Source organism: Canis aureus, chromosome 8, assembly GCF_053574225.1.
Source record: "Canis aureus isolate CA01 chromosome 8, VMU_Caureus_v.1.0, whole genome shotgun sequence".
NCBI lineage: Eukaryota > Metazoa > Chordata > Mammalia > Carnivora > Canidae > Canis > Canis aureus.
Window position 1 is genome coordinate 53,169,742 of NC_135618.1, and position 24,434 is coordinate 53,194,175.

The window sequence follows — 24,434 nt, forward strand, 5'->3', positions numbered from 1 at the left end:
GCAGCAAGAAACCTTTATTAAAGAAGGCAACACAAGGAGGCTAAATAGCAGAGAGGTTTAGTACACAAGCTCTGAAGTCAGATCATACAGGTCGAAACCTGGTGTCTGCCACTATGAGACGAATGACCTTAGGCAAGTTACTTAAGTCTACATAGGTCTCAGGTTCCCCATCTGTAAAATAGAGATAATAATGGCACCAACTTCACAATATTGTCATGAATACTAAATAATATCAGAAATGCAAAATGCCTGGTCTACAGCAAGCACTTAATAAATAAATACTGGCTTCTATTATTGAAGACAGCCCTGTAAATCATGTGAAGTGCTAAGGATAAAATACATAGTCTCTACCCACACCATCTAGGTAGGTTAGGGAGACAAGGTATATATATTGAAAACAACAATTAATAATTTTAGGCAAAAAACTGTCACGTGAGGAACATTTTTAAAAAATATTTTACTTGTTTATTCATAAGAGACACAGAGAGAGAGGCAGAAACATAGGCAGAGGGAGAAGCAGGCTCCTTGCAGGGAGCCTGATGCTGGACTGGATCCCCAGACCTGGGATCACGCCATGAGCTGAAGGCAGACGCTCAACTGCTGAGCCACCCAGGCAGGCATCCCTCATGCGGGGAATATTGATGCATATTATGGAAATTCAAAGGAAGAAATAACAGTATTATGAAAATAATGTTAAATTACAGATGGCAGTAGGAAGGTGACTTACCAAGGTCACATAAAGCTAGTTTTGAAAGAGTCCAGAGTAAAGTCCAGGTCTCCTGATGTATAAAGTAAAACTATTTCATGAGCTTATGCCACCATAGTACTAATGAAAATAATCTCTTTTTTTTAAGATTAAAAAAAATTTATTCATGAGAGACACAGAGAGAGAGGCAGAGACATGGGCAAAGGGAGAAATAGGCTCCCTGCAGAGAGGCCTGATGTGGGACTGGATCCCAGGACCTTGGATCATGACCTGAGCCAAAGACAGATGCTCAACCACTGAGCCACCCAGGCACCCTGAAAATAATCTTAACAAAAGCATTAGTTAAAACTTTGAATGTACTGTCTACATGCTGGGCATTTTTACACACATTATCTGATTAAATCTTCATTATAACCCTAGGAGAGAGGTATTATATTCCTCCCCTCCCCCATATTACAGGTGAGAAAATTGAGGTGCAGGAAAGGTAAGTGATTTCCCCAAGGTCCTACCTTCAGAAAGTTGCTGAGCCAGGACTTAAATCAAGGTTTGTAACCAATTGTAATGAAGGACTGAGGGGAAAGGAAGGCAGGAAAGCCAAAAGGAAGCAGAATGACAAACTAAATCTTAGGGCTAGAAATGGACATTCATGAAAAGTGAATGGACTTCTTTTACTGGAAGAGGAAATTCAAGGAGAGGAGTTAGAGAATAGTTAGAATCGAGTATGAGACAGAAGCAGGGTTTGAATGTCCACTGTGGCAACAAATATTCTGTTTGTTTATTGTTTGGTTGGAGAAGAGGATAGGGACAGGAGGTGGGAGCTTGACAAATCTATAGTCATCAATTTTGTTTTGTTTTGTTTTGTTTTTAAGAATAATCTGATCATAGACAGAATAAAGAGAGAGAGGCCAGTGGTGGGGAGACTGAGCAGCGGCTGACTGCCACAACTCTGAAGATGTATGGGGGTCTTTTTCAGGTGTTCTCCAGCTTCCAGCGGGTGTGGGAGGGGTGGCACACAGCTACAATCCACTCCCCAATTTCACCACAGAGCATTTGGAGAGAGACTAACCCTCTCCACTTATCTCTCCCCACAGGCTGCTGAATTTCCATATTCACATCAGTTGACAAAGCCCTTTGGGAATCATGCTGTTTTTCCGCTACCAGTCATTCAGATTCATCTGGCTTGCCAAGCCAACAGGCCGGTACCTTCACAAAGATCACCAGCTCTGTGCCTCTCTGACTCTTGCTGACTTTGAAGCCATAAATCGCTGTGAGAAGTCATTGCCTAAGAAATTTAACTTTGCTAGGGATGTGCTGGACCAGTGGTCCCAAAAAGAGAAGGTATGACATGACAGGCTTCCTTTAGATGCTTGGTATTCACATACGTCTTAGGCTCCCATTTCCTTGTTCTGTGGTCCATTTCCACCCAGTTCTTTCAACCTTTTTGCTTTCCTTTGTTTTCCCCTTACCCTTCTCTCTCCCAAGGGAAGATCTTCACCCGCCCCCCCCCCCCCCCCCCAAGGGAAGATCTTTGAAACGAAACTCCACATGCTGTCTTTCTCTGGAGCCTCCTCAGTCCAGCTCATGCTGGTCACTTATAGAGTCCTGCCTCTTTTTCCTTCATTTTCTTCATGTCCCATGCAGCAGCTCTTTGCTCTGTATTCATTTGTTTGAGCTGGCCATAGGCTTATCCAAAAAGCAGTCATTTGAACTTTGATTTTCTAATGACAGTCATTTGAACTTTGATTTTATAATGACAGTGATTAGGAGAAAATCAGATGTTGAAAAGAATAAAGCAAAAAGCCTTGAATGTTTGCAGTGTAGCCTCAGGTCAAGTCCCTGCTTCCTGACCCCACCCCACCCCAGGCCCTGAGCTAGACACTTACCCACCAGTGATTACCAAAATTCACTGCAAGGAGTTGTGCCTCAGCAAATGCAGGCATAAGATATACAAGACATCAAATAATGTTGAATCAATCTTTCTTATTAAATTGAGGGGAAAATCTTCCTTTAAATCCATTTACATCTTTAACAGCCTCTCTTATTCTTGCTAAACTCTTTTTTGAACAGAAAGAGCAGGTAGTAGTTGAAAATCTCTGGACAAAATTTAAGGGCATACTTTGTTTTTAATGTACTTATTTTTCAGTAACCTATTTTTCACAAGTAGTAGCTGGTTCTCCAGTTATGGTGATGAATAAAAGCATTTTCCTTCTTAAGTAAATGTACATAAGAAAAATGAGCAGATGTAAAGAAAAATACAAGGAACAATAGCACAGGTGTGGACAGATCTGGCAAAAAATAGTGATACTCCAATGACTAAAGATTGAGAAATACCGGCCTATATTATTTCATCTAATCCCCATTACCACCCTGGGGGGTTGCAGATAAAGAAATTAACCTCATAGAAGTTAAGCTTCTTATCCAAGGTCACCAGTCTCAAAGGTACAGGAACCAACTCCTGATTTTAGGGAGCTTATACCCATAGGGCAGGGCCTATATCATAGTGTCATGGAGTCATCTAGCATTTGAGCAAAATGTTGCAGGAATACAGCACAGCTGAAAGAAGAAGAGGAGGTTAAGAAAAGCTTCACAGAGGAAATAAAATGGAAATTGAGTTTTGAAATGTTTTCCAACCGGGGACAGTAAAAGCAACGTTCCAGATATTCCAGATAGGGGAAGAAAGGAGGAATAATTTTTTTTCCAGGTAACACATAAAACAAAGAGGTATTGCAGCATGGACAGTGTACTTTGTAGAATCATATGAAAAGTTTCCTCCAGGAATCAATCTCTTGGTGAGCCTCCCCCGAAAAGCCCACCATCTTATTCCTTGTTACCTATGAAATCCATACTTTAGCCTTTTGGGTTAAAAAAAAAAAAAGATGTTAAGTTCCTAATCAACCTTAGTACAAGTGGGGTTATTTGGATGGAACAGACTGTTAACTTGAGCAAGAAAAAAATTTATTGGACATGGGAGTGCTCACAAAACTGGGTTGCAAGCCATACAGTCTCAGCAAGACCAGGAACCAGGACAGCTCCCTGGGGATATGTAAGCACCAAAAACCCAATGAATAATTACCCTGACGGGTTGTCTCATCTAGGCTGTATTCAATAGGAGAGTTCCCCCAAAGACAAACTGGGGTGCTGTGACTAGAATCTACCAGCACAAATGCTGAGGGGAAGTAATGGCAGATGTCCCATCTATTTGGTAGACCAGTCATGTAAGCCTTCTTTCTTTCCCATGTGCCCCTTGCCAGACAGGAGAGAGACCAAGCAACCCAGCCCTGTGGTGGGTGAATGGCAAAGGGGATGAAGTCAAATGGAGCTTTGAAGAACTAGGCTCCTTTTCCCGAAAGGCTGCCAACGTGCTCACCAAGCCCTGTGGCCTAAAGAGAGGAGACCGAGTGGCCGTGATTCTGCCCCGTATCCCAGAGTGGTGGCTTGTAAACGTGGCTTGTATGCGAACAGGTCAGTGCCAATATTTAACATTTATTTTTATTTTCTTAAGATTTTATTTATTCATGAGAGACACACAGAGAGGTAGAGACATAGGCAGAGGGCGAAGCAGGCTCCCTGGAGGGAGCCCGATGTGGGTCTCGATCCCAGGACCCAGGATCCTGACCCAAGCTAAAGGCAGATGCTCAGCCACAAGCCACCCAGGTGCCCCAACATTTCTTTTTTCAAAAAGAGAGAGAGAGAATGAGAGTGCACAAGCAAGGCAGGAGGGAAGGGCAGAGGGAGAGAATCTCAAGGCGATGTGGCACTGAGCACAAGCCAGACATAGGGCTCCACCTCATGACCCTGAGATCATGACCCAAGTAGAAACCAAGAGTCAGATGCTCAACTGACTATGCCACCCAGGTGGCCCGATATTTAACATTTTTAAATTATGCAGAAACAGAAAGAAAATGAAATTTGAGTTTTTTCTGAATTGTTCTGACTGAAGCTATGCTTATAAAGAACAAAAAAATAAGAGTTGAGATGAAGAGCAACCATGATGGAATAATAAGAACAACTATTATTATTAATAGGTGGGTATTGCAAAAAGAAAAAAAAAAAGAAGTTTGCAAGGAGGAAATTGAGGTTCAGAGATATTAAGAAGTTTATCCAAAGTTGCACAACTAGAAAGTTTTGAAATTGGGATTTATTTATTTGTTTATTTTTAGAGATTTTATGTATTTGTTTTTTAAGAGTGAGACAGGACTAGATGGGGCAGAGGAAGAGAGAATTTCAAGCAGATTCCACACTGAACATGGAGCCCAGTGGGGAGCTCAGTTGCACAACCATGAGATCATGATCTGAGTTGAAATGAAGAGTCAGATACTTAACCAACTGAGCTACCCAGGCACTCTGCATTTGGGATTTAAACAGAGAATTCTATCAAAGCAAATGTGGATAATAATGCCTCTTGGCATAGCTGGTTATGATACATTTATCTAGATTATCAAGAATTTACTTTCTTAAATATATTTGGATTCTCCCTGATAAGAAAATACTAATGAAATAAAAAGCATTTTAGAATGTAAGGACATTTAAGAATATGACTGTGGATCCCAGTTGGAAAACCTCGGCCTCTTTTCAGGCAAAAAGATTAATGTATACATTTTCTACCAAAGAAGTAATTTTAATGTACCCCAAATAAAAATTATATAGTATTGTTTTCCCCTCTAGGACAGAAGTTGACAAAAACCATGGCCTACTATTTTCATAAACAAAGTTTTAAAGTTTTAATGGAATACAGCCATGCTTGCACATTTACATATTGTCTATATAGTTCTTTTTGCTCTGCAACAGCAGAATTCCTAATTGAGACAGAGCTGGAATGGCCCACAAAACCTAAGATATTTACTATCTGATATTTACTATCTTTACTCAAAAAGTTTGCCAATCCCTACTCCAAAGCATGATATGTTTATAAATCAAAAATAAATAAGAATACCAAAGGAAAAACTACTGTAGAGAACACAAAAATGTTTGTTACAATATCATTAATAAGATAAAAAATTCAAAACAACTATATAGAAATGATTAAATAAATTATGACTTAGCTAACAAAGATTTAAAGAGGTATGTTCATTGTTAGATGAAATTATGATACCTCAAGTTGACATGATATCATTAAAAAGACAATTATAAGGATTTCATAATAGGGTTGAAAAATGCTCTTATTAACAATATTAATTTTTTTAAAAAAGCAATAGATAAAATTCTTTTTGCATTCAAGATAAAAAGGAACTTGGAAATGTGAAACCAATTGTGGGTTGGAAGGAGATTAAAGGTGGTTTGTCATTAAAAATGTAATCAATATTACTTAACATAATTTAAGCAATTTGCGAAATGCCAAGATTAAAAACAAACCCACAAGCTGAATAGTCAAAACATTCAGTTACTTAAATATTAAGCAAGCAGCTGAGGATTGTTTTCTAATTCAGAATTATTAAATCTCTTGAGTAAATATTGAGATGCTTGTATTGTACATGGCAAAATATTTTGCTTTTACTATAAAGTGTGTACAGCCTGAAATCCACCAGAAGAGAACTTTTCCTTAATCCCCACACTATCCACTGAACACATTCATGTCACAAAGAATATTAATACCAAGAATATTAATAATTTCCGAGCCTTTAAGAACAAGTGTTTGCAAAATAAATAATCTTATATTTTTATATAGAGTGTACTATCTGAGATCCTATAAGGTATTTTCTTAATTAACTTCCTTAATGTCATATATTTATTCATTTTCTCAAGAGGTGATGACATATGAGAGTTTTAAAATATATTCAATGAGGGTGCCCCAGTCGGTTTGTTAAGTGTCTGCCTTTGGCTCAGGTCATGATCTCAGGGTCCTGGGATGGAGCCCTGGATTGGGCTCCCCACTCAGCAGGGAGTCTGCTTCTCCCTCTCTCTCTGCTGCTCCTCCTACTTGTTCTTTCTCTCTCTCTTGTCAAATAAACAAATAGATAAAATCTTTAAAATATATTTTTTATTGAATATATATGCATTCAATGTATATTGTCTCCTTTCTAGGAATTCAAATCCACATCTCCCATTTCACCAGGAAATTCTCCAAGAAATAAGTAGTCTGCTATATAGCACAGGTCTTGGGAGCCTAGGAAAGGTGTCTTTGAAACCTGGTTCTACCTCTTACTGACTTTGGGACCCTTGGGCCAGTTGTCATGTCTCTGTCCTGGGATTGATTTTACATGAGATAGCAGACACATAATAAGTGCTTAATAAATGGTAGTGGCTATTCGTAACACTTTATATACATTTCACTTTTCCTTGCTGATTCACGTTAGAAAGTGCAAACCACCTTCTCTCTGTCTTTCATCTAATTCTCCCATATGATTTTCTCATAAGGAACAGGTATTTTAAAAGCAGGGCCATCTCAGGCCAGTGTTTAGAATGGAGTGAAAAGTGAGATATACTAAGCATTGAGAAAGGAGTATAGGTAAACTTTGACAACTCCAGACCACTGGGAAGACCCAGGTTTGAAAGTTGACTCTGCCACTCACTGGCTGTGACTCAATATCATATCCCAACTGCATGGACCAACATGGCTGCTTGTAACAGTGGCCTCTAGGCTCTTCTGATTGCAAAATCTATCAAGAAAATATTTGGGATACACATCATCCCATCTGGATATAATTATTTTTATTAAAAAAAAAAATTATTTTTATTGTTCTGTACAATATAGCATGCATGCTATAAAATATACACAAGATGAGATAAAAATATAAAGAATACTAATATCTCAATAAAAGTTTTTTTAATTCTAATTTCTTGGGACACCTGGGTGGCTCAGCGGTTGAGCATCTGCCTCTGGCTCAGGGCGTGATCCCAGGATCCAGGATCAAATCCCACATCGGGCTCCCAGCGAGGAGCCTGCTCCTCCCACTGCCTGTCTCGGCCTCTCTCTCTGTGTGTCTCTCATGAACAAATAAATAAATCATTAAAAAAAATAAATTTATTATAATTTTTCTTCTCATCTTCAGTGGATTACCTTGCAGAACTCACTTTGAGGACCATTGGTTCAGAAGATTGAATAATGTTCCTGAAAATGTGTTATGAGCTATAAAGTGCTATTTAAGTATGACATAATAATGATTCAAATATTCCACAAAAATGTTACATAATGATAGCGCACCATTATAATGCCTATTATATGCCAGACACTTACTATTATGTTCCCCATTTTACAGATAAGGAAAGGAAGGCACAGAGAGATCAAGTAACATGTTCAAGGTCACAAAGCTAGTAAGTCACAAGGACAGAATTAGACTCATAGACTGTCAAACTCTGAAGCCACTGCTCTAAGAGATCTCCCTCTCTAAGGCCCTGTGGAATATCCCTGGGGACCAAGACAGGAGTAACCAAAGGCTGTATTTCATAGCTCCTCCCCACCCAAGCACAAAGCCCATTTCCATAGTCCACAATGTTACCTAATGGACAAGATTGCTATCTCAGCTCAGGGCTCTCTCTTTCCCAGGGCTGGTCTTCATGCCAGGAACAACCCAGCTGACAGCTAAAGACATTCTCTATCGGCTGCAAGCATCCAAGGCCAAATGTGTTGTGGTCAGTGAGGACGTGGTCCCAGCTGTGGAGTCCATCATGTCAGAGTGTCCCAACTTGAAGACCAAACTCCTGGTGTCCTCACACAGCCAGGATGGGTGGCTCAACTTCCAGGAATTATTTCAGTGAGTATTTTCCCCACCTCATCTGCAGTACCAGCAATAACACCAATCACAACTGTATCTCAGTGTCACCTAGCCTCCAAGGACTTAACAATAGTGTCAGTTGATTTAGACTCCTTCCCATAAAAGAATCACCTAATAGGAGATTTTTAAGGACAGAGGAAAGGATGTAGCTCTGCCTCCATTTCCCTACCTCCTACCATGGCTTGTGATGAATATCCTGCATGGTTTGGCCCTAGCCTAATTCTAGACCACATCTCCCACTACACTCACAGCCTTGACTCCCTCTGGCTACCTTTTTATTCCTCAAACATGCCCCACCCCAGGGGCTTTGCACCTGTTGTTTCTTCTGCCTGGAATGCTTTTCCCTAGTCCTCTTCAAGGACTAGGTAAAGTTGATTCCTTCCAACAGACTCTAGCTCAAATGTTTTATTCTCAGTGAGGCTGTCTCTGACCATCCTATCTACAGTAGAATTCCAAGCCACTCTATCATATCACCCTGTTTTCTTTCTTTTTTTTTTTTTACCTTGTTTTCTTCATGCACTCATCACTATCTGAATATCACATCCAGTCATCTGTTCCCTTATTTACTGTGTTTTTCTCCTCTATAATAAAGGTTGCCAAAATAGAGCCCATGGGCCAATTCAGGCTCAGCACCTGTTTTTGTAAATAGGGTTTTATTGGAACATAGCCACACCCATGTGGCTGCTTCCATCTTATAAGAATAGAGTAGTTGCAGCAGGGACCACATAGCCCACAAAGTCTAAGACATTTGTTATATGGCTCTTTATAGAAGAGCCAACGTCTGATCCAAACTGTAAGCTCCAAGAAGGAAGAGGCACTGTTTATCTGTTTAGTTGATCACTCTACCATATAGTTGGTATATTTGGTACTTAAGAAATATTGCTGAATAATTGAATGAACAAAACAGATCACTTAACCTTAAGTTTCCTCATATGTAAAATAGGGATAATTATGCTGCACATATCTCAAGTGTTGTTTTAAGGATAAAATAAGCTAAAATAAGCTATGTGGGAAAGTGCTCCTAAACTGTAAAAAAAAAGGGGGGGGGAGGGGGACTAAAATGTCAATGAATGTTATTATCTTTCAATAGTTTCTTTTTAATAAACTATTTCAGATAAGTTTAAAGAAAGAGGGCTCCCTGTGAGGAGCCTGTTTCTCCCTCTGCCTGTGTCTCTGACTCTCTCTGTGTGTCTCTCATGAATAAATAAATAAATCTTAAAAAAAAAAAATGTTTAAAGAAAGAGATCATGAATGTAATAGGGCAGGCAGGGTTTTTTGTTTCTTTCTTTCTTTTTTTTTTTTTTTTGGTTTTGTGCTGAAATGAAATGTTATACTACTAATTAATATAAACCAAATTCTAATGGTCAGTCCCAAAATTCTCTCCCAGAGAATGGTTATGCCAGATAATCCTATTACTGTCTTTTATAAGCTGTTAGATAGATAGATAGATAGATAGATAGATAGATAGATGTGTAACTTTGGATAAGCCAAGTATCATCTCTGAAACTGTATCTTATCCACAGAATGGGGATAAAAATAGTATATACTTCACTGGGTTGTAGAAGAATTAAATGTGATGATGCATGTGAAGTGCTTAGCATGACACCTGGCACAGAGTAATCACTCCATAAATACTACAGTAATTATAATTACTCTTATTATTTTCAAGTTAATAAAGTCATTCAGAAGTGCAGTGATTCCCTAAGGTAATGGTATCCAGATTATTTGAATATGGATCTCCAATAATAAAATATTTTTAACACACTTCCCCAATACATGTATTATAAGTTATATACGTATACTTTTGTGGATGAATAGAATACATATCATTTGAAGTCCTAGTTTCTTTCTCATCCTAGGTGTCTTATATACCCCTGGGCAGCAAGCACCCCTACTTTAGAGGCCCCTGCCCTCAACAACTCTATAACATGCCATCGCGTGCCTATGAAACCTTAAAGATGCCACAAAACTCAGAGGAAAAAAGACTTCTAACTCACATGAATTTCAAATTGAAATTTGTACGTTTGAGGGACAGTTTTCAAGATGAAGGGAATCCCTATTTCAAGCAACTTTGGAACATCATAACTCCAAAAATGCTATAGATGGTTTCTCAAAAACTAGGGAAAAGAGAGCTATTATTGCCAATATTTAGTCTTTCAGAAAACACCATGTAGCAAAACTAGGCAAATATCATCATTGTTAGTCGGTTTTCTACTCAAAGAGTCATTTGTTCTCCTTCTAGTTCCCAAGGATAGAAGTCCATGAACATTTCCTAAAATGTTCACATTAGGATAAAGAAAAGGTCAAAATTATGGGCCAGACTGATGTTTCTCTTTTCCTATCCTAGTAAAAAGAGCCTCCCTGTGGGTCTAAGACCCTGGATTCTGGTCCTGAGGGGACTGAAACAGTGTTTCAGGCAAGGGAACAATGAACAAAGATATGGAGGCAAAAATAATCCTGAGGTGTTCAGTTTAGGCTGGAGGACAAAATATGAAGTCAGAAGGGAATCCAGAAGGACAAGCAGAAGCCAGATTATGGCCTCTCCTATAAAGATCTCATATGCCATGCTAAAATCTTTAACGTGACCTACAAACAAGGGAAGCCAGCCTGACAAGTTTTAAGAAATGAAGTAGGGTCAGTTTAGGGTTTTAATGCAATTTCTCTGGCAGCGGTAGAGAGGATGAATTTGAGAAGAATCGAATTGGAATTAGAGAGGCCACTCTGGGACAAATCTAGTGGGGGAGAAGATGTGGGTCTGAATCCGTGCTCTGGTGAATGGGATAAGGGAAGAAGGCAAAGTAAAGAAGTAGCAGGACTTGAAGATTGATTGGACTTAGAGAATAAAGGAAAGAACCAAGGTTGATCTGCTTTTTAAGGTAGATGACTAGATGGTTAGGTAGTATCAGCTGGAGAAAGAGTTGAAAGTTGGACATACGAATATTGAGGGGTCCGTGAACACCCAAATGTCCAGCAGGAGGTAGATACAGGAGTCTTAGACTCAAGGAGCTAAAAATACAAATGTGGAAGTCATCAACATATAATCAGTTCTGGAAAATCCAGAAAAATAAAACTCAGGTGTCCAACGAGAGTCAGTCAGACAATGAAATCACTAATTGAAAATCTCCTTGTCAGAGGTAGAATTCAGTGATTTATCAGTCTTTTTAAAAAATTTTACTTACTTATTCATGAGAGACACACAGATAGAGGCAGAGACATAGGCAGAGGGAGAAGCAGGCTCCCTGTGGGGAGCTGGATGTAGGGCTCAATGCCAGGACCCCTGAGCTGAAGGCAGATGCTCAACCACTAAGCCACCCAGGTGTCCCAGTGATTCATCAGTCTTATATAATATCTAGTGCTCATTACATCACCCAGTTACCCCATCCCGAGAACCCCCTCCCCTCCAGTAACTCAGTTTGTTTCCTATGATTAAGGGTCTCTTATGGTTTGTCTCCCTTTCTGATTTCATCTTATTTTATTTTTCCCTCCCTTCCCCCATGATCCTATATTGTTTCTTAAATTCTACATATGAGTGAGATCATATGATAGTTGTCTTTCTCTGATTGACTTATTTCACTTAGCATAACACCCTCTAGTTCCATTCATGTCATTGCAAATGGCAAGATTTCATTTTTTGATGGCTGAGTACTATTCCATTGCGTATATATACCACATCTTCTCTACCCATTCATCTGTTGGTGGATTTCTGGGCTCTTACCATAGTTTGGCTATCTTGGACATTACTGCTATAACATTGGGATGCAGATGGCCCTTAAGATCACTACATTTGTATCTTTGGGGTAAATACCTAGTAGTGCAATTGCTGGGCCATAGGGTAGCTCTATTTTCAACTTTTTGAGAAAACTTCATACTGTTTTCCAGAGTGGCAGCACCAACTTGCATTCCCATCAGCAATGTAAGAGGATTCCCCTTTCTCCCCATCCTCACCACAGTTTTCTGATTTGTTAATGTTATCCATTCTGACAGGTATGAGCTGGTATTTCATTGTGGTTTTGATTTGTATTAAGGAAACTTTTTCCATAAAGCCTTTAAATTTCATTGACCATAACTGTACCATGTGCCCATTCCTAAATCAGTCTCTGGTATAAGAATTACCACAATTGGCTTAGGATAATCAAGATTCACTCCCTGGAGCTATATAAGGAACAGTCTCCCCTGAAGCATATGACTGCCTGATACCAGAACAAAATGAGAGTTTTATCAGTGCAAGGAAGAATGGGATGCTATATGGTAGCACATGACCGTGTCTGCCAGTGATGTTGAAGATGCTGAATAATAAGTATTAAAAAGTTTGATTCAAATCCTCTTTTAGAGAAGATCTAAAAGATCTTCCTTTAAGTATAAAAACTCCTGAAATGTTAATAAACAATTCATAAAGATTCATTATTGATTTTTTTAAATGTAGATTAAAAAACCTTAGAAAAAATGCTTAAGTAAATAAAAAACACATCCTTTTGTCATTGATATTGAAAGTCATCTTGGCTGTCAACGTGGCCTATACAGAGGTGGTGCTTAAAAAGAGAGAGCAATGAATTATTAAAGCTTAGCAAAGATCTACAAAATCCCTTTAGGATTTATTGAGAAATTCCTATCAAGGAGGTTTTGGATTAAGTTTTGTTCTATTAACTGCTTTCTGGTATCAAAGGGGCATAAGTAGCAGAGAGAAAAAAAATATATATGTATATTTATAATCTCAGAGTTAAACTTGTCTGCCATCTTTAGCTATCATATTGGGACCCATATTTTACAGATCCGCCTCTTCAGAGCACAATTGTGTGGAGACAGGAAGTCAAGAACCAATGGCCATTTATTTCACGAGTGGGACCACAGGCTCTCCCAAGATGGCCCTACACTCTCAGAGCAGCCTCGGAATTGGGTACACCATCTGTGGAAGGTAGGGAGGGAAACTGTTTTTGCTAAACTCTCCCCTGAGCTGCCAATATGTATATCCAACTGCCTAGCTGACACTTCCACTTGGATGACTATTAGATTTCTCCAGTGTAACATCTACAAAACAGAACCCTTTATGCCCCTGCCCAGACTAATTAGGTTCAGTAAATGACACCATCTCACCAACTGATCAAGCAAGAATTTATGGGTTAAATAGGTGATGTGGATTAAGGAGTTCACTTGTCACAATGAGTACAGGGTGATGTACAGGAATCAACCTTGACCCCATGTCCACAACGGCATGTCTGGTTCCTTCTCACTGCCAGGTAAACTCACCCACCCAGAAAGGCCTTCCTAGGTATCCTAAAACTATCACATTTTCCTATTTTCATCAGAGCACTTATCACTACTTGAAATTATGATACTGATTTATATTCTTATTTTATTGTGTTTTTATCTACTATATGTCTTCCTAAAGTAAAAGCAAATATCTGATGGTATATCTCACTCACTACTCTGCCTGGCATATATTTGCACAATAAATATTTGTTGCATCAATGAACAAACTCAGAATATCATGTCAAACCCAGCCTCCCTCTCTACTTTGATTACCTAGGATTCTGAAAAAGTCCTCTAACAAAAGTAGGAGTTAGAATTGCTCATCCTGCCTTCAGGCTTCTTTTGGCCCTTCTCTGTAGCCATTGAGGTTCTGGCCAGTTTTTGAAGATATGAGTTTGTTTGCTTTCCTGCTTTTAAAATTTTGTTTCGGGTTTTTTTGGTCTGTCTTGTTGCTTCCCCATATCATTTAGGTATTGGCTAAACCTGAAGTCCTCAGATATTATATGGAATGTGTCTGACACTGGCTGGATCAAGGCTGCCATTGGCAGTGTGTTTTCATCCTGGCTTCAGGGAGCCTGTGTCTTTGTACATCGGATGGCACAGCTTGACACTGACGCCTTACTGGATGTAAGTCATGGCTACTAGCTACTACATCTTTCCCTTCGTTTCCCTGCCAAAACCACAAAGAAATGATTCTTCAGAATATAGTTTCCTAGGTTTCTGGAAATCATTCCTTTTTAGGAAATGAAGTATCTGGGGATTTGGCTTTTGAATGTATTTAATAGAGAAGGAACACCTACAACACTCTCCTGCTTCAAACTATTCAGGATTTGCTCACATCCCACCTGAGAGGTTCTAAATAACAGATTATGAGTCTCAAGTCTAAACAAATCTTTGGTTTCCGATTCAGTGAAACATAAACAATAGGTGAAAAATCCAAAACCTGTATAGAGAAGATTGAAGGTAGAATTGCCTTTCTCCCAGAGCGGCTCCTTCCCATTTTCCCCTCACCCTGTGCTTCTCAGTTTGTGAATTCTCAGAACCCAATATTTGTCTTGAAATCAGGCATGCTTCTTCTCCGCCAGATACAGCTAGACTAAGGTATCAGATTGCTCTGATTTCTTTAGCCTTTAGAAAGATGTGATTCAGGGATCCCTGGGTGGCGCAGCGGTTTAGCGCCTGCATTTGGCCCAGGGCGCGATCCTGGAGACCCGGGATCGGATCCCACGTCGGGCTCCCAGTGCATGGAGCCTGCTTCTCTCTCTGCCTGTATCTCTGTCTCTCTCTATCTCTCTGTGTGACTATCATAAATAAATAAGAAAAAATTAAAAAAAAAAAGACAAATAGATGTGATTCAGGCCAATTATCAACCATGAAAAACCAATTATGTTTAATGAAATACATATTATTAAACACCACACCTGTGTGTGAATAAAAGCTGTACTCACCCTGTTATTTTGCTAACTGGTCTGATAAGATGGCTGCAGGGTCTTAACAGAAATGGTGGCTAACATAAGAACTGGGACCTCTGCATCAGGTTTTACAAAGTGCCCTGAGTAGATAAACTAACTTTGCAGTTACAAAACCTGCATTTTAAGAAATAAGAATTTTAAAATAAAATACTAAATATTATATAATATATAAGTAAAATATATAATATATTCTTATTGTAATAATCTTATTTAATATATTAAAAAAGGCATATTGACAATATAATAATATGTGGTATTGATATTAACTAAGTCTATTGAAATAAGAATATTCTTAGTTAAAAAAAGGAATATTCTGGGATCCCTGGGTGGCGCAGCGGTTTGGCGCCTGCCTTTGGCTCAGGGCGCGATCCTGGAGACCCGGGATCGAATCCCATGTCGGGCTCCCGGTGCATGGAGCCTGCTTCTCTCTCTGCCTGTGTCTCTGCCTCTCTCTCTCTCTCTCTCTCTCTCTCTGTGTGTGTGTGTGACTATCGTAAATAAATAAATTTTAAAAAAATGTTTTAAAAAAGGAATATTCTTAGTTTACAAAGATAGTGTATTTTAAGTGCTCTAAAAACTTTATTCTTAGTTACATGCATTTACACTTATGAAGAACAGTTGGAATCCAGGGAGCAAGTACAGACAATAGAAATGCTCACTTACAGATCAAAAGTTTTTCTTGATCTTTGACAATCCAGATAGCCTAGAAATACATCTTGAAAGGATTCTCTCAAATGCTTAAATTAAATACAAACTGTCAATTTATTATTTGATATACTGGAATCTCTCTAGAAATAGGGCATCTAGAACATGAGTATCTCTAGATTCAACATGTGTAGGTTATTATTTTTCTTCAAGGAGCTGGAGGTAAAATGAGTGGGGCAAATCTTAAAGTTAGGGAAAGACCTGAAAAACGCCTTACTAATGCATTTAATTCACGCAAAACGACTGTCTTTTTTTTTTTTTTTTTTTTTAATTTTAGAGAGAGAGCACACATGCGCAAGCAGGGAGAGGAGCAGAGGGAAGGGGAGAGGGAGAAGGAAAGAATCCCAAGGAGACTCTACCTTGAAGGTGGAGCCTGCACAGGGCTCAATCTCGCAGCGTTGAGATCTTGACCTGAGGAGGTACCAAGAGTTGGAGGCTTAATCTAAGACTGAACCACCCATGTGCCCCAGGACTGATCTTTTTATAGAAAGAGTGTTGGAAGGTTTTGGTAGGTTAGTTTACATTCAGAGTGAGTACTGTGTAGGAATATATGGGCAGGAGGTTTCAAAATCCCATCGTGAAAGGTAATTTGCAGCCCTGAGGTAGAATAAACCAGTTGATACTTTGGAGTTGGTCTCAAATTGAACAATGTACTTTCAGTTGAAGTTGATTGTGTATGTCTATTACTGTAACATACACATTTTCTTTCCAATAATTGTAAATTCCCAACAGACATACAGCCACTAGTGACAACTAATAAATACTTGCTTTCTGATTCTTAGTAATGTCATATAATGGAAATGTCATGAAAGAGGATGAGGGGGTGCAGACAGCAGCTCTAGTTGTGGCCTCTAATTAACCATTTCTGACAATTGTCTTTCTCCATCATCCAGACACTCACGACTTATCCCATCACAACCCTGTGCGTTGCTCCCACTGTGTACCGGATGCTTGTGCAGAAAGATCTGAAAAGGTACTTGAGTGGAAACCTCCATTTGAAGCATAAACAAAAGCTGCAGTCCAGCATCACAGATCTCCCCCATTTCCGTGCAAGTCTCCTCAGTCTTGCCACTGTTCACATTTTTGGACCGAGTAATTCTGTATTGTTGGGGGCTGTCCTGTGTACTGCAGGATGTTGAGCAGCATACTACCCAGCCTCCACCTACTAGATGCCAGTAGAACCTCCCTGGTGACCATTAAATATGTCTGCAGATATTGCCCAAATTGCCTCTCAGCTTCCCCTAGAAATAGCCTCTAAGGGGCAAATAAATGTTTTTTCAGGGAAAATCAGAACCCTACAGTCCAAGAACTAACCTCCCTCTACCCCAAAATATAACTGCATTTATACTGCCTTGAAGAGAAGTTAATGTAAGTCTTATGACTTGAGGATTGTAATCAATTTATCCAAATCACCTGAACCCCTAGTGAACTTGCAATGTATATATACTTAACCAATATGAATTGACTGCATGAAAGAGAAAGGAAGAGAGAAACAATTTAAGTAGTGCAGCCTCACCTGTCCTCAGTCCCCCCAAGTATGGACACCCAGGAGAGAGAGTGCTGTGAAACAAAATAAAGCAGATCTGAAACCTCTCTTATCCTAGTCAGGGTCAACTCTTTTGTGGGCCTCAGTATGTGAGCATCTTTGTTTTCTTTAAGATTTATTTATTTATTTATTTATTTATTTATTTATTTGAGAGAGAGAGAGAGAGAGAGAAGGAGCATGTGGTGGAGGGAACAGAGGGAGAAGGGGAGAGAAACTCAAGCAGACTCTGCCCCCAGAGCATGGCATTTAACACAGGGCTCAATCTCACAACCCCAAGATCCTGAGACCACAACCCTGAGTTCACAACCCCGAGATTACAACCTGAGCCAAAACTAAGAGTCAGATGCTCAACTAACTGTGCCACCTAGGCATCCCTCAAAATGTGAACATCTTGCTCACATCTCAAGAGTAGTTTGAGGGCTTTCAAGGGTTACTTTGAATAGGCACAATTCCTGTCCTGCCCCTTGGAGACCTCAATGCATCAGAGCCCAGCGGTTTCAGATTTTCTCACTTGAGAAAGTGGGCAGCAGAGTAGTAAGGCCAGTAGTGAAAAGCTTAATCTCCAAAGTTAAACAAATGGGGCTCTACTGCTTACTACTAGTGAGACCTCAAACACTCAAGATGATCTAAGTAAGTATCCCTTAATTCTATCCATGAGAGAGGATTAAGAGCTGCCTCATGGGTTTCTGGTGAGAATTCAATGTACGTGGCCCACTTGGGGAGACACTACACAAATATTAAGTGCAGAGTAGTCAACTCAGCCCTTCATGAGGCCTCTGGCAATTTCTTTAAGTTCTCCCAGCCTCAATGTCCTCATCTGTAAAATACGGACATGAGGATTATGAGAGTGCTCCTAAAGCCCTCACAGCACAGTAAATGCTCAATTAATGTTAGCTGTTTTTATCACTTGGTTCATAATAACTGCTTAAGATTATTATCAGCATTTTCTCCTACTTTCTCCCCTCCTTTAACAGCCTGCTAAAATGCAAACTCTGTATAGAAATTTTTTTTTTAAAGATTGTATTATTTATTCATGAGAGACATACAGAGAGAGGCAGAGAGGGAAGCAGGCTTCCCCCAGGGAGCCTAATGCAGGACTCCATCCCAGAACTCCAGGATCACGACCTGAGCCGAAGGCAGACACTCAACCACTGAGCCACCCAGGCGTCCCTGGAAATTTTACTTTAATCACTAACATGCCCCACATAATCTACAACCATGTCTGGCAAGATAGTAGGTGCTCAAAAATATTTGCTGAATGAACCTTCCTAACACTTGCCTTCTCTAACTCAGTTGCTTGTTAGAATTTCCTAATAATTTTTTAATGAAGGCTACTCAGACTTCTTCCCCCCAAAGACTCCATGAGACTCTGTGTCTGCAGATATAAATTCAAGAAACTACAGCACTGCTTGACCGGAGGGGAGCCACTGAACCCAGAGGTGCTGGAACAGTGGAAGGTACAAACTGGGCTGGAGCTGTATGAAGGCTATGGACAGACAGAAGTGGTATGTTTAATGGGAAATGTTGAAATTTTAGCATATTGGGAGACTTTCAACTCCAGAATGAGCCCCTGAAGAGCCCTGTTGGTGCTCTAAATTTTTATGGAGTTTCCTAGAATACTTTACCTTGCCATTAACTACCAGAACCTCTGAATTGCCCAATTAGGCTTGGCTAGAGGGGAATTAGGATTATTCCCTGCAGTCTTTCTGTTTTCTCCCCATTCAGAAGTCTTAAAAGCTAGGTTGGAGAGAGTCAGAATCATGTGGCTCATCTTCTCAGCGGTACTGAGGACACCAGAGAAGCCCCAGTGGGGAATTTATCCCAAGATGGCACCACTAAATGGCACCCTTAGTCTAAAAGAGCAGTTTTTCAAAGTATGGTCCAAAATCCAGCAGCATCAGCAGCATGTGGAAATTCGGTAGCAGCACAAATTCTCAGACATCCCACCCCACACTAGCTGGAACTACTGAATCAGAAACTCTGGGATGGAGCCTGGCAACCTGTGCTTGAAAAATGAATGTTCCAGATGATTCTGACATATACTCACATTTGAGAAGCACTGTTCTAAAATAATATGTGTGTGTATATGTGTGTGTGTGTATATATATATATATATATATATATGACAAGCATGCATGCCGAGAAAATCAGTCCAGTCAAAACTGACTCTTATGTTGTATTGTCATGATATAAATAGCTACAGAAAACGAATTTTTATATTCTTATATAAAACATGTTCTCTCAATAGGGAATAATTTGTGCCAATCAGAAAGGACAAGAAATTAAACCAGGCTCTATGGGGAAAGGAGTACTACCCTATGATGTCCAGGTGGGTAATATCTGACTGTTTCAACAAAGAATGTTTTACAGTTCTCTGCTATTCAGTGTACAACTATTCATAACCTGTTTTCATTTTGTAAAAAGAAAATTTTAGGAATCTAAATTTTCTTTCATTCTAGATTATAGATGAAAATGGCAACGTCTTACCACCTGGCAAAGAAGGGGAAATTGCCCTCAGACTGAAGTCCACAAGGCCCTTCTGTTTCTTCTCTGAATATGTGGTACAAGAATGGAGAATGTGCTACTTATAAGTTAATAGAAAGGTGGTATTTAGACTTGGGTACAAATTTCATATCCACCATGTGTTGCTGTGTAACCTTGGGCAAGTCACAAAATCCAAGTCTACTTCATCAACTGTAAAATGGGGAGAATATCACCAATCTCCTATGGGTTGTAAAGATTAAATTCTATGTATAAGAAACCAGTTGTCATGCTCGTCCCCAGAAAAGACAACTAGGCAAGCTGCAGAGAGCAGGGAGGGGGTGATATGGGACAGAAGAGGTGGAAGTGGGGTTTCCTTTTCATTATACTCTTGAACCTTTAGTATTCTACAGTAGGAACCACCTTTTAAATTTCTTTTTCTTTTTTAAGAATTTATTCATTTAACAGAGAGAGAGAGAGAACACAAGCAGGGGGAGTGGCAGGCAGAGGGAGAGGGAGAAGCAGGCTCTCCTATGAGCAGAGAGCCCATGGGGCTTGATCCCAGGATCCTGAGATCTGAGCCAAAGGCAGATGCTTAATGACTGAGCCACCCAGGTGCCCTAAAAAAAATTATATTCTTTTGGAAATAGTATGTGCAATGTACTAGTCACTGCATGGGTGCCATATCCCTTTTTCTATCCTAACCAAATTCACCCCCAAAGTCATCTTTGATTCCTAGGACAATCCAGAGAAAACTGCTGCCACAATAAGAGGAGATTTTTATGTCACTGGAGACAGAGGCATCATGGACAGTGATGGGTATTTCTGGTTTGTCAGCAGAGCTGATGATGTCATCATATCTTCTGGGTTTGTATACTTGCCACTCTTACAGAGTAACAGATTGCCAGGGGGAGATCTCCTACTTGAGTGATATAGTGATCAAGGGCTTCTTTTCCTCTTCTAGGTACCGTATTGGGCCATTTGAAGTAGAAAGTGCGCTAATTGAACACCCAGCAGTGGTTGAATCAGCTGTGGTCAGTAGTCCAGATCCAATCAGAGGAGAGGTAGAGTAAATGTCATTAAAGTAGCAATTTCATATTTTCCAATTCTATCCATTTGACCACTCTGGAGAGTGAATCAGGAGTAGTCATGTAATTCTTGTTTTGAAGCACATGTGACAAAAATGTATACTAGGCACTCAACTTTACAAATGAGTTGTGTCCCAAGGGGGATGTATTAAGATTCTTTTAGTAGTGACAGAAACTCAACTCAAACTGACTTAAGTTTTAAAAAAAAGGAATCTATTGGCTCACATGTAAGTGAGGTTTTCAGGTACAGCTACATCCAAGGATTCATGTCAAGTTAGCAAAACTCTGTCTTTCTTCATCTTCCTGGCTGTTGTTCTTTAGGTTGGCTCCATTCAGGTAGGTTCTTCCTACTTGGTAGCAACCGACTCCAAATGTACACAGCATAACAACCAGTAAAGGAGACAGCTCCTTTTCTAACAGTTTCAAGCAATTCCCAGAATAACATTTGCCTATCTTAGATCACATATCTAACCAATGTGGTCCAGGGAATGGTATATGCTCACTAGCCAGACCTGGATCATATACTGGTCATTGGAGGTAGAAGTTAGTGCCAACACCTCCAGAGAGAGAAGTTAGGGTAATACTCCATAGGAAAATCAGTGTACTATTACTAAAAGGGGCCATTAGGTGCTGCATAAGAAAAAGCAGATTTTACTGTGTGTATGACTGTCATGGAAATCAAACTACATTTTTTCACAGAAACAATGAAAATAGAAGGTGGTTGCTAGGTTCCCAAACAAGTCCCACAAGCCTACTTAGGACCTAATGAAAGGGAACTTGGGGGATGACAAGACTTAGTTTTAGGAGGAAGCCATGTAGTATGGAAGGTAGACATTTCCCTTCCTCAAGGAAGTTTCTTACAGACTCAGCAAAATTTCAAAAACAGCTTGTGTATCAGCATCCTTTCACATCTCCTTCTCTGATGCCTTTTTTTTTTTTTTGTTAAGACTTTACTTATTGACAGAGAGAGAGAGAGAGAGCACAAGCAGAGGAGTGGCAGGCAGAGGGAGAGGGAGCAGGAGTCTCCCCACTGAGCATGGAGGCCAGTGTGAGGCTCTATCCCAAGACCCCAGGATCATGACCTGAGCCAAAGACAGAGGTTTAACCAACTGAGCTACCCATGCACCCTCTACAATGTCTTTTACATATCAGTGAGCCTCTGCAGTGACTCTATCGATCCCATACTCAAACCTCCTGTACCACCTCCACACTCAATGGATTCCATTCTTCAAAGCATTTTTTCCTGCCACCATATTCTCATTCTCTCAATATATTTGATTTCATCTGAACATTAGAAGTAAATACCAACTGGAATCAGTGTATGAATAATTGATAATTTAAATTATACTTAACTAATCTCAGTAATTATCTAATTGGTGGGTTTTGAATAGTATTCAGAAGAGAAGCAAAAAATATTTAGCAGAAAAGACTTTTCAGAGGTAGATGAATCCCTCCTGAGAGTTCATCTTGCAGCATACAAATCCCTCCACCAAACCTCCCCAAATCCCTTTCAAGCCATATTCTCTGGAACCATTTGTCTCCCTATTACATGCTTCTAACAGTGTAGGTTTGAAGTGGTCATCTGTAAATCAAGAACTGCCTGTATAATATTAGGACCCCGACTGAAATGTTAAATACATGTGTGACATGTAAATAAAACTCAACTTTTAGCTTTATCGAAACACTGTTCTCCTCACACTCAAACCATTTATCTGGAATTAGATCTCAAAACCTGACTTGTATCCAAGCTCTTTTCAGAGATCTCTGGATTTGCATCAAGCTGCTATTAACAAATAATTTTAAGTACCTGTGTTCAGCCTTGGTTCCAACTCTTGATGTGTCTGAAAAACAAACATCAATATAAATGGACTTTTCTTCTGCAGGTAGTGAAAGCCTTTGTTGTCTTATCTGCACCCTTTAAATCATCCAACCCAGAGAAATTAACTCTTGAACTTCAGGATCATGTGAAAAAAACAACTGCACCTTACAAATATCCAAGAAAGGTAAGTATTTTTTGCCCAGAAGTGAAGTGTGTTATCAAACAAGCTCTAAGCTATTAAGTACATAGATTTTATTAGCTTTTAACTTTAGGGTAGCTCATTATGTAAGTTGAAGACACCTATTTTAACTTGTTTAGCCCTAATAATTTTGCTTTAGAAAATTTATTTTAGAACACTTAATGTTTGATAAACTAGTTTTGATCAACTCTGCAACACTGAGTATCTACTTTATAAAGAAACTAATCAGTTTATAAGACTAATCAGTCCCATTCCATGAGAAAAAGAAGTGGTGGAAAATTTTTAAAGACCATACCTGATTCAGCTATCATATGACCCTCAAGCCATAATACTCTTCCAAATTCAAAGCACAAGCCTTTAAGTATCAAGTGACCAAACTTAGGTTCAGAAAAAAGATATTATCCAAAGAAACTGTAAAATCTCTTCCGAAACCTTCAAGGAAGGTTTTGAGAATAATTTTACATAAAAACATAGAGATGGTGGGCAGCCCCGGTGGCGCAGTGGTTTAGCGCCACCTGCAGCCCGGGGTGTGATCCTGGAGACCCGGGATCGAGTCCCACGTCGGGCTCCCTGCATGGAGCCTGCTTCTCCCTCTGCCTGTGTCTCTGCCTCTCTCTCTCTCTCTCTGAATAAATAAATCTTTAAAAAAAAAAAAAAGTTGGGCAGCCCCGGTGGCGCAGCGGTTTAGCGCCGCCTGCAGCCCGGGGCGTGATCTGGAGACCCTGGATCGAGTCCCGCGTCGGGCTCTCTGCGTGGAGCCTGCTTCTCCCTCTGCCTGTGTCTCTGCCTCTCTCTCTCTCTGCGTCTCTACGAATAAATAAATAAAATCTTAAAAAAAACAAAACAAAAAAAAAAGTTTTAAAAACATAGAGATGGCATTGCAATTTCCTTTCTTCTCATCCTGGAATCTTGTTGATACTGATATGAGCATTCCATTTCAATTGGTATTTCAACCAAAAGGGTCATTAACTTCAGCCGAAGAACTAGCTACATTTTCTCCATTAAATTTACTAAATCAGTCACCAGTTGATTTTCAGAATGTTGAGAAAATTTTTAAATAGTGACATCTCGAGAGAGGGAAAACAGATTTTACCATGAGCATGAAGGGAAAATTGTACTCAAAATTATCCCTCAAAGTCTCCTTCAGAAACTGTTGGACACAGGTCTTAAAAGCCCAAAACCCATGAATTAACTGGTTTCTCTGTGCATTTAGGTGTGGCCTCTGTTTCCCTGGGGTAGTAAAGGCCTAGGTCTAGTTGGAACTGGAAGGGAAGCAATAGAGTAAAGGTATTATTATATTCTTCTGACAAAGCATATAGCCTTTGCACTAAAAACTCATGATGTAGCTCCAATGTCAACTGGACTGTATAAACACAAGAATTTTAATGAGCTTAAGCTAAAACAACCCCCAGACTCAAACTCGCCAGTTACACAAATGCTCTCCCTATTGTACTGACAA

The 24,434-nt window shown here is 39.6% G+C and overlaps 1 protein-coding gene across 4 annotated transcripts in view; it reads left to right on the forward strand.

Moving 5' to 3' along the window:
• LOC144319103 (acyl-coenzyme A synthetase ACSM4, mitochondrial) overlaps positions 1-24,434 on the forward strand; it is a 54,270-nt gene that overhangs the window by 29,363 nt on the left and 473 nt on the right. For all 4 annotated transcript variants that reach the window (XM_077906884.1, XM_077906883.1, XM_077906885.1 and 1 more), the window contains 12 exons: positions 1,798-2,044; positions 3,958-4,168; positions 8,190-8,397; positions 13,187-13,330; positions 14,136-14,292; positions 16,736-16,815; positions 18,770-18,893; positions 19,637-19,717; positions 19,848-19,949; positions 20,609-20,736; positions 20,834-20,933; positions 22,841-22,960. In XM_077906884.1, the coding sequence (XP_077763010.1) occupies positions 1,847-2,044; positions 3,958-4,168; positions 8,190-8,397; positions 13,187-13,330; positions 14,136-14,292; positions 16,736-16,815; positions 18,770-18,893; positions 19,637-19,717; positions 19,848-19,949; positions 20,609-20,736; positions 20,834-20,933; positions 22,841-22,960 (1,653 nt within the window). In that variant the 5' untranslated portion in view covers positions 1,798-1,846. The remainder of the gene's footprint in view (positions 1-1,797; positions 2,045-3,957; positions 4,169-8,189; positions 8,398-13,186; positions 13,331-14,135; positions 14,293-16,735; positions 16,816-18,769; positions 18,894-19,636; positions 19,718-19,847; positions 19,950-20,608; positions 20,737-20,833; positions 20,934-22,840; positions 22,961-24,434) is intronic.